The following is a 17,031-nucleotide window of genomic DNA, read 5'->3' as shown; positions in this document are numbered from 1 at the left end:
GAGCAGTACGTTTGCCTTAATCTTTCTCTTCATCTTTTATTGGTGCAATATGCGACGTTGTTAGAGAATATTAGCAGAATATCTCTCTGTTTTGTATTTTCTGTTTCTCTCTCCATTCTGTTTTGTATACGTGGTATTCAGTCTGTTACATTTTATTCTTTCTGTTAGTCATATAGAGTGAGTCACTCATCTAGGACACTTTATATATAAAGTGATGTATTGTCGATTATTAAATCAATGAGAATGATAGACTTTTCTCCATTCCTGATTATCAATTTCTAACATCGTATCCAGAGCAAGATAAATATTTTTTTTTCGATCCTGGTGCCTTTCTTTATTTATTTCTGCTCACCATGGGTACTCCTTTAGAACCCAAGACTACCTCTTCACCTGTCCTTTTCTCCTATACTATCTCTGAAAAACTTACAAACACAAATTTCCTCCTCTGGAAACAACAGGCGGAGCCCGTAATTAAAGCCCACCGCCTTCACCGCTACGTGGTTAATCCTCAAATACCACCTCAGTTCCTCACACCTTCTGATTGTCATACAACTACTGAAAACCCTGATTTTAGTCTTTGGGAAACTCAAGATCAACTCCTTTTATCCTGGTTGCAATCTTCCTTGTTTGTGCCTTTCCTCACTCGTGTCATTGGGTGCACCCATGTTTTCAACTTTGGGAGAAGATTCACTCTTAATTCAACTCCCAAACCGGAGCCAAAGTTCCACAACTCTACACCGAGTTACGCACCCCGAAGAAAGGGGACAAATCCATCAATGAGTTTCTCCTTCGCATCAAAGCTCTCGTTGATGCTCTCACCTCCATTGGGGATCTTGTTCCTGAACATGAACAATTGGATATTCTTGTTGAAGGTCTTCCAGCTGAATATGAATCCTTCATCTCACTCCTCAACAGCAAACCAGAGTTGTTCACACTTGGTGAAATTGAATCCCTCCTTGTTGCTCAAGAGACGCGTTTTCAAACGGTTCAAAACCCTGGACACCACCGACTCACTCAATCTTACTCACACCCATTCATAAACACCTTCTATGCACAATGTTCAACTTAATTCAGCCACCTCCACCTCCTCTCAATCCTCTCGTCGCAGCTACTTTCAACCAGGCCGAGGCTATCGTGGTCGTTGAGGTGGTCGAACTGGTCGGGGCTCCATTCAGTGTCAAGTGTGTCACAAACATGGGTATAACACCTCCATCTGCTATCATCGCTTCAATCCTAATTTCAGTCAGTAGGAGTATCCGGTTCAACCCTCGTCTTTCTATCCCTCTCGACAAGCACCCCCACCCGCGCCACATCGTGTTCCCCTGCTACCTGCTCCTCATCAACCTTCTCCATCCACTACCTGCGCCTCTCATCATCTCACCCCTGATGCAACCAATTTAACAGATGCAACTACTTCGCATGGTGAAGCGAATTTTGTAAGACCCGTGGAAATTAAATAATTAAATAATTAGTTAATTAATAAATGCGGGTGGTGGGAACTTTGACGTCATTAAATGTTAAATGGTGTGACGTGGAAAAGTACTAGCTCAAATGGTTGAGAGTACTTATTTGTGTGAAAGGACTTGCGTTCAAGTCCTATGTATGTCAATTGTGTGTTATATATTTGATTTATTATTATTTTGATAATATATTTGAGCCTGTTTAGTGATAGTATAATCAAGAGATTATAATAATCATCATCAAAGATGAGTTGGTTGAACGGGGCAGCTAAGAGGGGCTAAAAAACCACTAAGTAATTACCCTTGAATAGAGATTAAACACATCATTAAGCCCCTTTTCGTTTTAGCACTTAAATCCATCACAAAGACACCTCTAAAAGGTCATTTTTTTGAGAGAGGAAGGGTTTTGCTGTGTTGTTAATTGGTTTTGTGAGGAGAACGAAATTATATAGAGAGAGGTGAGTTTTAGGTGCATCAGAGGATGAATTGGGAGAAAGGTTGAAGCAAAGCATTGGAGAACAAAGGAACATTATTTTCCCTCAATTTTAATCAAGAATTCCAGGTTAGGGGAAGCTGTTTTTGTGTGTGTATAAATTATGCTTTGTGATTCTGCATTTCTCTTCTCAAATTGATTCCTGTATGCTCTGGAATTTGTGATATACTTGATGTGATTGAGCAATTGGGGTTATTTGATATTGTCCTAAGTTTTTTTTTATGTTTTTGGGATGAAAGGGGTAAGAGTTTTGGTTCAGAATGATGGTTCATGGATGAGTTCTAAGATTTGTGGTTCAAATGTGATTATAACATGTTCATTTGGGTTGGTGGTGGTTATATGTTTGCTTAGTACGAATTATATGGTGTTTTAGTATGGTCTTGGTGGTGTTTGGCGTTTGAACAAGGGAGAAACTCTGCAAATTTCGCCCAAACGAGTCACGCTCACCTAAGCGAAAGTTGCAGAAACTCGTTCGTGCTTTGGTTCGAGCATCTCGCTTAGGCGACCATATGCTGTGTTGAGCGACACGTTCTCTCGCTCAGGCGAGAATGGCTCGCCCAAGCGAGGTCGCCATGAGACCTGTGTGTGTTACGTTCGAATCCTCGTCTAGGCGAGGAGTTGTGTGTTTGAGCGAACGAGGGTCTCGCTCAAGCGAGAAGGTCTCGCCTAAGCGATAGCTCATGGTGAGGCATTATTTTGCACCCATTCAGGCGAGGAAGTCCAGCTTGAGCGAGACAGATGTACTCGTTTGGGCGAAGACCCCTGGCTGAAGCGAGAATGTTGAGAATTCATGCTTGTGTACACTGTTTGAGCTGGTTGTTTGATGTTTCCTAAATTATGGGAATTATATGCATGTTTTGTGGTGTTTGGGCTTGAAGGATTAAGTCCATAGGATCTGGGATGTGCTTGGCTTGAGTCGCGAGCTGGAAGTTCGTGATGGGTGGATCGCATGCGGAACGTGAACGATTTAGTTCACTAGAGTTACTCCTTTTGAGACGAGTGAGCAAGGGAGTTCATCTCATGCTCGAATTGAGAATGCTATGAGCGAGGGAGTTCATAGTCGGAAAGACGGGTATGCGGGTTTGGATCCGAGCGAGGAGTTCAGATGACGGACGAGGGAGTCCGTGAAGTAGGACTACGAGCAGGATAGGCTTGTAGGTTGGACCACGAGCGAGGAGGGTCGTGGAAGCACAGGAAGTCCCATGAGTTAGAGTACATGCATGAACTCATAATGATTATGAGTGTGGGAAAGTGGGTGTTTTGTGGAATAATAAATATTTTATGACTTATCGGGTGGGTGTATTTCATATTTATTTATATCTATGTGCATAGCTCACCCTATTTGTTTATGTATGGCGATGATCGGGTAACTTGTTATCCGGGAGCAGATAATGTTTCATGTAAGCCAGGAGATGCTTAGTGGCAGAGTGTGGGAGCAGAGTACGAGGGGATTTTATAAATACTTCTATTTAATTTTCATGTAATTTGATTATTGTTTTGGACTTCCAAATTGTAATAGAGAATTATGAGTATTTTGTTTATTTATAGTGGATAATAAATTTAAAGGTTTTAAAATTTCCCGCGTTGTTGGGAAATGGATTGATAATAAATGGGGTTTTCCTTTCAAAATTGTTTAATTTTTGTTATTTTAAGTAATATCCTACTGGGATGTTACAGTTGGTATCAAAGCAAAAGTTTTGAAAATATTTTAAATATTTTGGGGCTTTTAGGGAGTGAGCTTATCGATTGATTGTTTGTTGTCTTTGAGTTGAATGTTGTAATAGTGTGAGTGGATTTGCTTAGCCAAGTGAATTGATTCTTAACAGTTGAAATGTGGCGTATTCAGGCTATGGCTGCTAACAGGAGACAAAGGAATGGAAATGGCGCTGATGACATCGCGAAGGCTATTCATCAGATGGTGGATGCAATGCAACCGCCGGTAGCAGCGCAACCCAGGGTAGTGATTGCGCCAGTCAAGGTGCCAACTATGGAGGATTTCCTCCGACACAAGCCAACAGAGTTCATTGGCAAAGCCTCTCCCGATGAAGCGGATGCATGGCTCCGCAAATGTGAGAAATATTCAATGTGATGAACTGCGCGGATGAGCAGAAGCTCCTGTTTGCCACCTATTTGTTGAATGAGGACGCAAAGTATTGGTGGGCGGGAATGTAACAACAGATGCAGACCCGGGAAGAACATGTAAACTGGACTAGCTTCAGGACTCGTTTCTTGGAGAAATACTTCCCTGAAATGGCTAGGCAGGACAGGGAAGCTGAGTTCCTCGCACTGTTGAAGTTTGAGCACATGGCGAGATATTACTCACAAGCCATTACCGAGGAATGGAGGTGTCTTAAGTTTGAGCGAGGACTCAAACATGAGTTGAAGAAGGTGATCACACCTTTGAGGGAGAGAAGGTTTCAACTCTTTGTGGAATAGGCTAAGAGTGCTGAGCACCTAGAGAAGGGCCTTGGTCCATATGTTCGACATTAGAGGAATGTCGTAGAGGCTAGGCAGATGAAGAAGCCTTACAGCTGTCCTCCTACCACATCTAGAGACTTTAAATGTTTCCAATGTGGGGGAGCGCACTTGAAGAGGAATTGTCCACAGTTGAAGAGTCAAACCAGTGGACAAGGGAGCAGTCGTCGTTGCTTCATATGTGATCAGGTGGGGCATTTTGCTAATCAATGCCCAAAAAAGAAGACTAGTGCGACGAAGAAACCATCACCCCTTGGATCAAAGAGACCTAGAGCTGCTGGAAGGGTCTTTGCTATAACCTCTACGGAAGCTACGCAGTCAGGTAATGTCATCATGCAATCTTGTTTGCTTGGGAGGCATGATGTGCTTGTATTATTTGACTATAGAGCAACACATTCTCTTTCATTTCTGATGCATGTGTGGCGAAACTAAGCTTGGAGAAACGTGACTTGGACTATGAGTTACTAGTTTCAACTTCATCTTCAGGTCAGGTGGCTACCAGTTCGGTCTGTGTTGGGTGTTTGATTGAAGTGGCAGGTCACAGATTCAAAATGAACCTAGTGTGCTTGCCTCTGGAGGGATTGGACGTTATACTGGGAATGGAATGGTTGTCTAACAACCATATCATGATTGATTGTGGACGACGCAGTTTGGTATTTCCAGAACATGCAGGGTTAGAGTTGATCTCCACTCAGAAGGTATTGAAGGAACTACAAGGAGGGTCTACATGTTTTATGGTGGTGGCCAAACTAGAGAAAAAATTTGCTTCAGAGATGATCCAATCTATACCGGTGGCTAGTGAATATGCGGATGTTTTTTCGGATGAAGTGCCAGGATTGCCGCCGAGTCAAGACATCGACTTCACCATTGATCTAATTACTGGTGCAGGTCCAGTGTCTATGGCTCCATATAGAATGGCAGCTGCAGAGTTGGCAGAACTCAAGAAGCAAATTGAGGAGTTACTAGAAAAGCAATTTATTCGACCAAGCGCATCACTGTGCGGAGCTCCAGTCTTATTAGTGAAAAAGAAGGTCGGGAGTTCGTGTTAGTGAAAAACCAACACGGCAAGTGCACCGGTCACATAGCAAGTAATAAGTATTTTATCGTTCTCTCCCAAGGGACTTGTGCAACACATGACAACTCTCGCAATTCACAACTCAATTAGATACAAAGTTCACAAAAACACAATGGCAACTTTTTGTATTTTTATGAAACAGTTGGTGTGCAACAAGAAATTAACATAGTGTATTTACAATTTGTCAAGATTAGATTTCAACCGTTTCATTCTCATGCATTCTAAATTATCCCAATTCCATATTCATGTTAAAATCAATTCACAAGAATACTCAAATCCTATTCCTAGAGCCTATGATCACTCATCAGGTTTCAATTCCTTGAATCCTCAACAAGTGAAATCATGCATTAGTTTCAAGAATCTAAGATTACTAATGAACCAAGTTCTATTCCTAGATACAAGCATCCATTAGGTATTTAATTTCAAATCTAGATTCTAAAGATGTTTCCCAGCACCTCAAGAACCACAACAAGCCATGGGTGATTAAACCACAACAATCATTAAGCATGGAAATAAAATACTAACATGAATTGGAAAAGCATATAAATTAAAAACATAATTTTACACAAGAATTTAATGTTTTACATCTAATCTCAACAAATAGAATTTGCTCTCCATGGTGGAGAACTTAGGGTTTTACAAAATTGAAGAATAGGGAAGAAATTAGAACCATAAAGTAGAAACAATCTCTCTCGGTTCTTGAATATTGCTCCATGCTCCAATTGCGCCTCCCATTCGCTTATCCGCTTCAAATTTTGTAGCCCTTCATCCTCTCCAACCCAAAAGGGGTAAAACCTCCATGGATGAAGAATGAGACCCAAGAAGGAGAAGGGATAGTTTCCCAACACCCCTAATAGCCTCCAAGAGTCTCTCCCAAGCACCCAAGGTGTTTCTATTCGTGAAAAATGAGGAATCCCTCTAATACTCTCGTAGAAACATGATTAAATAACCATATTCGCGTATTGGGGTCAATACTCTTGCCCAACAACTTTATTCTCGCCCAACGAGGCCTAAAATCGATGTTCCCAAACATGTCACTCGCTGGGCATGCCATATATTCGCCCAAACGACGCAAATACTGTAGTTCTGGTCTGTCATTTTCGCCCAACGAGCTACCAGCTCGCCCAAGAGTGACCTTGGCGCCCAATGGTCATTTTTTGGCCTTCCAAGGGTGGTCCAAGGCAGTATATACATATAGGTGAGTCTTTTCTCCATGTTTGCAGTGCTGGACTTGATCTCGGTGCCCCTCGACATGATTATTTGTGTAAAAGTCAATCTTTCATGTCCGATCATGCTTCCTTGAGCTTTAGCTTGTTTTCTTCCACTAGAATTGTTTCCTATTGTTTTATTTCACACACTCATAATAGATATTATAAGTAAAAAAAGTATAAAACAACTAAAATACGAAACAATGCAAAAACAACATAAACTAGTGGATTAAACAAGATAAAAGTTATGTAGGAGTTGATTTTATTCACGAAACTTAACATCAATGAAAGGTAGAAAGCAACGTTATCAGTTCGCGACTTTGTGTTGATTATAGGCAGCTGAATAAACTAACAATTAAGAACAAATATCCACTGCCAAGGATCGACGACTGGCTAGATCAGTTGAAGGGCGCAAAGGTGTTCTCAAAAATCGACTTGAGGTTTGGATATCACCAGATCCTGGTTCGGCCAGAGGACGTGCAAAAGACAGCTTTCAGGTCAAGATATGGCCACTATGAAGATATGGTTATGCCATTTGGAGTGACGAATGCACCAGCCGTATTAATGGATTACATGAATAGGATTTTCCAACCATGGTTGGATAAGTTTATTGTTGTCTTCATTGATGACATTCTTATCTACTCGAGGACTCGGAAAGAACATGTTGATCACCTGAGGGTGGTATTAGAGGTACTCAGAGAACACCAACTGTATGGGAATTTGTCCAAGTGCAAATTTTTGCTGGAAGGGGTGCAATTCCTTGGACATGTTATCCCAGCCAAGGGTATTACGGTGGACCCAACTAAGATTGAAACGGTGCTTAAGTGGGAGCGACCTAAGACCGTAACGGAAGTGAGAAGTTTCTTGGGTTTGGCAGGTTACTATAGAAGGTTTGTGGAAGGATTTTCCAAGAAGGTGAGTCCATTAACGCATCTCACACAAAAAGATTAGCCGTTCTCTTGGATTGATGAGTGTGAAGAGTGTTTTAAGGATATGAAGAGGTGTTTAACTACTGCTCCAGTACTTGTGATTCTAGATACTAATAAGAAGTTTGAAATGTACTGTGATGCTTCATATAAAGGGTTGGGGTGTGTTTTGATGTAAGAAAGGAGACCGATAGCATATATTTCTCGTCAATTAAAGGTGCATGAGAAAAATTCCCCGACTCATGACTTGGAATTAGCAGCTATTTTGTTCGCTCTTAAGTCGTGGAGGCATTATTTGTACGGCTCCCAGTTTCAAGTATTCAGTGACCATAAAAACCTGAAATACTTGTTTGATCAGAAAGAGCTAAATATGAGACAACGTAGGTGGATGGAGTAACTGAAGGACTACGACTTTGAATTGCTCTATCGCCTGGGTAAGGCAAATGTTGTAGCCGACGCTTTAAGTCCAAAGAAGATGCACATGTCTTGCATGATGATAAAGGAGTTGGAGTTGATTGAAAAACTCCGGATATGAATCTGGGAATGCTGTTTGGGCAAGACCTCATGCAATGCAGCCTGTTGAAAGTCACCAATGAGTTTTTGAATGAAATTTGTGTGGCTTAAGGACAAGATATGGCATTACAATAGTTTGTAGGATGGTTGGGTATAAGTAAGGGGAAAGACTATCAGATGGGAGCAGACGGTATACTACGCTTTAAAGGTAGAATGTGCGTGCCTAGGCCTGAGTGTCTGCAACAAACGATTAGTAAAGTCAAATTAATCCAGGATCGGATGCGAGCCACTCAAAGTAGGCAGAAGTCTTATGTTGATAAAAGAAGATGACCATTGGAGTTTGATGAAGGAGACCATGTATTCCTCCGGGTTACTCCAACCACGGGTTTTGGAAGAGTTCTTAAATCCAGGAAGTTAACTCCGAGCTTTAAGGACCTTATCAGATTACACGGAGGATTGGAACAACGGCATATGAGATTGCTTTACCACCTCACCTGGCCAATTTGCATAATGTATTTCATGTTTCGTAGTTGAGGAAATACATTACAAGTCCGGATCATGTGCTAGAAGCAAATGAGGTGCAAGTGCGAGAGGATCTAATCATGCCGATCGGACCAGTTCGTATATTGGATGCTCAAGTCAAGCAACTGAGGGGCAAGTAGATAAAGACGGTGAAGGTACTTTGGGATGAGACGACACAAGAGATGACGTAGGAGATGGAGGATCTCATGAGGAGGTCTTATCCTCACTTGATTTCTGGTAAGTCTCATTTTCGAGGACGAAAATTCTTTTGAGGTGGAGGGAATGTAAGACCCGTGGAAATTAATTAATTAAATAATTAATTAATTAATAAATGCGGGTGGTGGGAACTTTAATGTCATTAAATGTTAAATGGTGTGACGTGGAAAAGTACTAGCTCAAATGGTTGAGAGTACTAATTTGTGTGAAAGGACTTGGGTTCAAGTCTTATGTTGTATTGTTGTATGTCAATTGTGTGTTATTTGATTTATTATTATTTTGATAATATATTTGAACGTGTTTAGTGATAGTATAATCAAGAGATTATAATAATTATCATCAAAGATGAGTTGGTTGAATTGATTTGACATTAGGAGGGTTCAAACCTTGATACGCATGAATTAACCCTTATTTTTTTTTATAAGAAGCAGCTTTGGCTTGAATGTGAAAGGGTAGAGAAAACTTAGTAGAAGGGGCAACAAAGAGGGGCTAAAAAACCACTAAGTAATTACCCTTGAATGGAAATTAAACACACCATTAAGCCCATTTTCGTTTTAGCACTTAAATCCATCATAAAGACACTTATAAAAGGTGATTTTTTTTGGAGAGGAAGGGTTTTGCTATGCTGTTAATTGGTTTTGTAAGGAGAATGAAATTATATAGTGAGAGGTGAGTTTTGGTTGCATCAAAGGCTGAATTGGGAGAAAGGTTGAAGCAAAGCATTGGAGAACAAAGGAACATTATTTTCCCTGAATTTTAATCAACAATTCCAAGTTAGGGGAAGTTGTTTTTGTGTGTGTATAAATTATGCTTTGTGATTCTGCATTTCTCCTCTCAAATTGATTCTTGTATGCTCTAGAATTTGTGATATACTTGATGTGATTGAGTAGTTGGGGTTATTTGATATTGTGCTAAGTTTTTTTTATGTTTTTGGGATGAAAGGGGTAAGGGTTTTGGTTCAGAATGATGGTTCATGGACGAGTTCTAAGATTGATGGTTGAAATGTGATTATAACATGTTCATTTAGGTTGTCGGTGGTTATATGTTTGCTTAGTATGAGTTATATTGTGTTTTTGTATGGTCTTGGTGGTCTTTCACGTTTGAACAGGGGAGAAACTCTACAAATTTTGCCCAAGTGAGTCATGCTCGCCTAATGGAAAGTTGCAGAAACTCGTCCCTGCTTTGGTTCGATCATCTCGCTTAAGCGACCTTATGCTATGTTGAGCGACATGTTCTCTCGCTAAGGCGAGAATGGCTCGCCTAAGCGAGGTCGCGATGAGACCTGTGCGTGTTACGTTCGAATCCTCGTCTAGGTGAGGAGTTGTGTGTTTGAGCGAACAAGGGTCTCGCTCAGGCGAGAAGGTCACGCCTAAGCGAGAGCTCATGGTGAGCCATTGTTTTCCACCCGCTCAGGCGAGGAAGTCCAGCTTGAGCGAGACAGATGTACTTGCTTGGGCGAAGACCCCTGGCTTAATTGAGAATGCTGAGAATTCATGCTTCTATGCACTGTTTGAGCTAGTTGTTTGATGTTTCCTAAATTATGGGAATTATATGCATGTATTGTGGTGTTTAGGCTTGAAGGACTAGGTCCATAGGATTTGGGATGTGTTTGGCTTGAGTCGTGAGCTGGAAGTTCGTGATGGGTGGACCGCATGCGAAACGTTAACGGTTTAGTTCACCGGAGGTACTCTTGTTGAGATGAGTGAGCGAGGGAGTTCATCTCATGCTCAACTTGTGAATGCTATGAGCGAGGGAGTTCATAGTCGGAAATGCGAGTATGTGAGTCTGTGTTCATAGTTGGATGACGGGCGAGGGAGTCCATGAAGCAGGACTACGAGCGCGGTTATCTTGTAGGTTGGACCACGAGCGAGGAGGGTCGTGGAAGCACAGGAAGTCCCATGAGTTAGAGTACATGCATGAACTTATAATGATTATGAGTGTGAGAAAGTGGGTGTTTTGTGGAATAATAAATATTTTATGACTTATTGGGTGGGTGTATTTCATATTTATTTATATCTATGTGCATAGCTCACCTTATATGTTTGTGTGTGGCAATGATCAGGTAACTTGTTATCCGATAGTAGATAATGTTTCATGTAAGCCAGGAGATGCTTAGTGGCAGAGTGGGAGCAGAGTACGAGGGAATTTTATAAATACTTTTATTTAATTTTCATATAATTTGATTACTGTTTTGGACTTCCAAATTGTGATAGAGAATTATGAGTATTTTGTTTATTTATAGTGGATATTAAATTTAAAGGTTTTAAAATTTCCCGCGTTGTTGGGAAATGGGTTGATAATAAATGAGGTTTTCCTTTCAAAATTGTTTAATTCTTATTATTTTAAGTAATATGCTACTGAGATGTTACAAATGTCTTCTTAGGAAATGGACAAGGTTTGCCTGTTCAGTTGTCTGATTCTGCTTCCTTTCAATCCAATACAAATCCTTCTGTTACTCTATGTCTTACAAACTTATTACATGTTCCCTCTCTCAACAAAAATCTTTTTAGTGTTAGTAGGTTTGCTCATGATACTTGTGTTTATTTTGAGTTTCATCCTTTTGTTTGTTTTGTTAAATCTCAGGTTGATGATTCGATTTTATTAAAATGGTGTCTTGGTTCAGATGGATTATATCAAATTTCGCTACCTTTGCTCCCCTCTACTGTGCCTGTGTCACCAACATGTCTCTCCTCTGTTGCCCTGTCTACTACGTCTTCTAGTTCTATGTCTTCATGTCCTAAGTCTTCTTGTCTAATTCTTCCAGTTCTGCTTCCTCAACTATCACCAATCAAAAACTTAGTTTATATTCCAAATGGCACAATAAGCTTGGCCATCCATCTCTTACTGTCTTAAATCATGTTCTTAAAGCTTGTAATGTCTCCCTCATCAATAAAACATCAGTGGATTTTTGTGCAGCATGTTGTATGGGAAAGTCTCACCAATTTCCTACTTCTCCTTCTTCTACTCTTTATAATCATCCTTGATGAGTCATTATTTTCTTCCATTCCACTAGCCTTTGTGTACCCATTAGACAGTTGATTAGTGCTTAATTGTTCATCTTTAGAGTGTTTTTCATCTGTTGGGCTTTATTGGGCCACTGTTCCGAATTTGGACTAATTTCACATTATTTGGCCTAATTTTTGTTTTTAATTATATTTAGGTATTTGGGTGAAGCAATTTTGGAGCTTGGATGTCAATATTCAGTTGAAGAGGGTCGCCACATCATTTCCATGTCATTTCCACGTCAGCAAAGTCAATGGGTCAACATTTGAGGCCCAGAGTGGCATTTTTGTAATTCTGCAGCTCATATTGGCAGTTTCGTAATTCTGAGTGGCAAGGGTGATATGACCACGAAATTAGGTCTGCATGGGAGATACCAGCTGCTCCTTCTTCTTCCACACTCTCTCAAACCTCCATTTTTGTTGTTACTGAGCTTTGGAAGGTGACTCATGGTGGCACAAGCGAATTTTTCACGTTTTCGATTAGTTTTTCACGTTTTATGAGCCTTGGACAGCACATTGAAGTTGTATTAACGTTTTCTACCATTTGGGTAACATTTATATTGAAGTATTCTCATTTTTTTGTTGCTGTTTTCGTTGTTGCCCCTTTCTTTCCTTGCTCATTTTCGATTCTTGCACCAATTTAGGTTTTCTGCATCAATTTGCACTCATTTGGATGGTTGAATCAAAATTTATGTCTAAGCCTTATCCGGACAATGAGATTGACTCGGTCCTCAAATTTTGTCATTCATCTGCACCTGGTGGTCACCTTGGCACACAAAGGACAACTCGTAAGGTGCTAGATTGCGGATTTTATTGGCCCACCATCTTCAAAGATGCATGGAGGATTTGTAGCACATGTGAGGAATGCCAACGAGCAGGAGGAGCCATTTCTTGGAGACAACAAATGCCTCAATGATGAAGGATTGACCCCAACCAAGGATGGAGGCACATGCTTAATAAGACTAAGCATGTTTAGAAAGGAAGTTCACTAATCCTTCATCCCTTTCATTTGTGTTTGTTATTTTTGATTCCCAAAGTTGACTTAGTTGAATCAACTTTAGTTGACTTCTTGACCTTTGACTAGGTTTGACTTGTTGACTATAGTTGACTTGACTTAAGCCAACATGCTAATCTATGTTTATTTGCTTTGTAGGTTAATTAGGAGTAAGAAAGCAATGCTAAGTGGCACATGGTGATTGGGGAGCATAAATGATGTGGAGGAAAGAGTAAAGTAAAAGGCATGAAGCAAGTGTACCTATGTACCTTTGGTCTCCTTTGTTTTTAGCACACTTTGACCACTTTTTGGAGACATATGAGACACATTCTTTGTCTCCTTTTGTGCTAGAACGAAATTAGCCTTACACACACCATAGTTATCTTTTTGTCTCTCATTTTTTGTAACCTTATTTGACCTAGTTTCTAGAAGCTAGGATTAGGTTTTTGTAGAGACATCCTTAGGTATCTTTTATTTGCTTAGAGGCCCCTAAACTCTTCTATATAAGGGGTGCTCCTAGAGATGTAAAAGGGTTGAACATTTTGAAGTAAAAACACTCTTGTGTCTCAACCATTTGTGAGAGTTTCCTCCCTTGGGAGTGAATACTTTTAAGCCTTATCTTGCATAGCAAGTGGTGATACACATCCACTCATCTTCAAGGTTGCCATGGCTTCTAGCCTAGCCTTGTAGTGGCATGCTTCTCACATTTTTACCATTTCTTTCCTTTCCATTTTGTGTTTTCTTCTTCCTTTAATTGTTCTTGGTTTTCTATGGTTTATGTGCTTTCCATTTCCTTTTTGTTTTGAACCAATCCATCATCTTCTTCTCTTGAGCTTTGTGAAAGGAACCTTCACATCTAGATAACTTGATATCTTAATGTCCAGTGGGGATTTCACTTAGCTTTCTTAATCAACTCACACCATATTCAACAATCTTAAAAGAGGACAAGATAATCCTTCATCACTCAACAACCTATGCTATTTTGTGAGGTGTTTGATGTCTGGGGTATAGATTTCATGGGCCTTTTCCCTGTCTCTTTTGGTTTCACTTACATCTTGCTTGCTGTTGATTATGTTTCAAAATGGGTGGAAGCCAAAGCCACTAGAACTAATGATGTTCGAGTTGTTGTGGACTTTGTTAGGTCTCACATATTTTGCAGGTTTGGAGTTCCTCGAGCTATTGTTAGTGACCAGGGCACCCATTTTTGCAATAGATCCATGGGGGTTTTGCTTCAAAAGTATGAGGTCGTGCACAAACTTTCTACACCATATCACCCCCAAACTAATGGGCAAGCCGAGATCTCAAACAAAGAAATCAAGAGGATCTTGGAGAAGATTGTGCAGCCCAACAGGAAGGATTGGAGCAATAGACTTGAGGACGCTCTATGGGCTCACAAGATTACTTACAAGGCACCTATAGGGATGTCTCCTTATCGGGTTGTCTTTGGTAAGCCATGCCACCTTCTAGTGGAGATAGAGCATCGAGCATACTGGGCTGTCAAGTCATGCAACTTCTCTCTTGATCAAGCTGGGGAGGAAAGGAAGCTGCAGTTGAACGAGTTAGATGAGATCTGTTTGGAGGCATATAAGAACTCTATGTTCTACAAAGGAGAAGACCAAGAAATTCCATGATAGCTCCATAGCTAGAAAGGAGTTTGTTGTTGGTCAACAAGTTTTACTGTATAACTCCAGACTTGGACTCATGGGGGGTAAGTTGCGATCAAAGTGGATTGGTAGTTTTGTTGTTACTAATGTTTATCCTTATGGTGCAGTTGAAATCAAAAGCCAGTCCACCGATAAGAGCTTCAAAGTGAATGGGCATCGTCTGAAGCCATTCCTCAGCAATCCTGCCTTGGTGGATACTATTGTGGAGGAACCTTCCCTGCTTGACCCCACTGTTGTTTCACCATGATTCAAGGAGTTTTCTTTCCCCTTCTTCTTTACTTTTATTGCACTTGTCTAGGTTTGTCTGTTTGTTGTTGTTTCCGTTTGTTTGTTTCATTTTTGTTAATTTGTGTTAGTTAGTGTTATGTTTTTGCTTTCTGTTTGTAACACTCACTTCACTCTTGGAGGATGAGTTGTTGGTTACTCTGTGGACTGATATCCTTGCTTTCTCTTTGCATGTCAAGTTGCTTTTCGAATTATTTTACCCTATGTGAGAATTTGAGCCACTCTCTGTTCTTTGATTGTGTGATATATGCCTCTTGAATGCTTGCATAGTGGCCTTAGCTTGACTATTTCTGAATGCTTTTCTGATTCACATGCATGTTGGGATATGATTTAGGCAATTTTGTTCTATGAGCCTATAGCCAGATGAGCCTACCTTGAACTGTTTCCGTTGATACCCCTTTTTGAGCTTACATACCCTTTCATTGTTCTACAGCTCATTACAAGCCCTTAGCCTGAAAAACCATGATTATTCCTACCTTAGGAAATTTTGGAGCTTTGGAATTGTTTTGAGAATGGGTGCTCAATTAAGTGTGGTAGCGCACAACAAGTGTGGTTGTGCGCGCACTTGTTGTTGGTTCTTGGAATTGCTCATTTGTACACCAAAGTGGAATTTCAAAATTGTTGTTTCTCTGCATGTTCTTTGTATAGAAAAAGAAAAAAAAGAGAGAAAACAAAAAGAAAAGAAAAGAGAATAAAGAAAAGAAATAAAAAGGAGTTTGGATTTGAGCATTGTGTGAGAACCGAAGTTGGAAGTGTTGGTGTTTGGGATTACTTTCATGATTGATTGAGACTTATTCCCCATTGTTCCTCTATTTCCTTGCTTGGTTAGCTACTTATCCATATGTTCCACACCTTGTCCTTCTGATCTTGACCTGCATGTGTTTCTGGTTTGGTTGTTGGTTCTAGAGGCTTGCCAAGTCTGTTTGATGTTTGTTTTTCAGGGGTGCTTTGAGAGTAAACAGTAGCCTAGAGATTTGAGTGATACAATGCATATTTCGTGACGTTATGTTGCTTTCAATTCTCTCATTGAGCTGAACAGAGTATTTGACATGTTTTCAATTGCTTGGATGATGTTCATGGATACCTTGCAGCTTTGAATCCTTCTGTGTTAGATGTGTTTCCATTTGTCTATGTCGAGACTGTTTGTCATGTGTCTGTTTGTCTTGTGTCTTTTTGTCTCTCTTGTTATGTTTGTGATGTCCTTGCTTTGCTTTACTCTTTAATTTTGCCCAAGAGTGCAAAAGGGTAAGTGTGGTTGATTTTGATGAGTCATTATTTTCTTCCATTCGACTAGCCTTTGTGTACCCATTAGACAGTTGATTAGTGCTTAATTGTTCATCTTTAGAGTGTTTTTCATCTGTTGGGCTTTATTGGGCCACTGTTCCGAATTTGGACTAGTTTCACATTATTTGGCCTAATTTTTGGTTTTAATTATTTTTAGGTATTTGAGTGATGCAATTTTGGACCTTGGACGTCAATATTCAGTTGAAGAGAGTCGCCACATCATTTCCACATCATTTCCATGTCATTTCCACGTTAGCAAAGTCAATGGGTCAACATTTGAGGCCCATAGTGACATTTTTGTAATTCTGCAGCTCATATTGGCAGTTTCGTAATTCTGAGTGGCAGGGGTGATATGACCACGAAATTAGGTCTGCATGGGAGATACCAGCCGCTCCTTCTTCTTCCACACTCTCTCAAACCTCCATTTTTGTTGTTATTAAGCTTTGGAAGGTGACCCATGGTGGCACAAGCAAATTTTTCACGTTTTCGATTGGTTTTTCACGTTTTATGAGCCTTGGACAGCATATTGAAGTTGTATTAACGTTTTCTACCGTTTGGGTAACATTTATATTGAAGTATTCTCATTTTTTGGTTGCTTTTTTCGTTGTTGCCCCTTTCTTTCCTTGCTCATTTTCGATTCTTGCACCAATTTAGGTTTTCTGCATCAATTTGCACTCATTTGGATGGTTGAATCAAAATTTATGTTTAAGCCTTATTCGGATTCCATGAGGAACTAAATTTGCATGTTGATTCTTTGCAGAGAATGGATTGAAACCTTGAGATTAGTGTTTTGTTCGGTGGAGTTATGGTAATCTCTTAATTTTGAATTTGCGTTGGGTTTAAATGAAGAAACCGTTCTGTTTTTGCTTAATTTGCAGAGTGGAATCATTATGTGTTCATGCTTAGTGAACTGT

General features: G+C 40.2%; 1 protein-coding gene across 1 annotated transcript; it reads left to right on the top strand.

Annotated features, from left to right (window-relative positions):
* The first annotated feature begins 4,467 nt into the window (after nucleotides 1-4,467).
* On the top strand, nucleotides 4,468-5,477 carry LOC114188346. Its single transcript, XM_028076941.1, has 2 exons — nucleotides 4,468-4,750; nucleotides 4,915-5,477. The coding sequence occupies exons 1-2, from the start codon at nucleotides 4,468-4,470 to the stop codon at nucleotides 5,475-5,477; spliced, it is 846 nt and encodes a 281-aa protein (XP_027932742.1).
* The last annotated feature ends 11,554 nt before the right edge of the window (nucleotides 5,478-17,031 follow it).

This window comes from Vigna unguiculata, chromosome 6 (genome assembly GCF_004118075.2).
Source record: "Vigna unguiculata cultivar IT97K-499-35 chromosome 6, ASM411807v1, whole genome shotgun sequence".
NCBI classification, from domain to species: domain Eukaryota; kingdom Viridiplantae; phylum Streptophyta; class Magnoliopsida; order Fabales; family Fabaceae; genus Vigna; species Vigna unguiculata.
This window is presented reverse-complemented; position numbering and strand designations above follow the sequence as displayed.

Coding starts and splice junctions, on each gene's coding strand:
- LOC114188346 (XM_028076941.1), top strand. CDS start 4,468: ATGAAGAAGCCTTACAGCTGTCCTCCTACCACATCTAGAGACTTTAAA. Junction 4,751..4,914: donor TACGGAAGCTACGCAGTCAG/GTAATGTCATCA, acceptor CTTCATCTTCAG/GTCAGGTGGCTACCAGTTCG.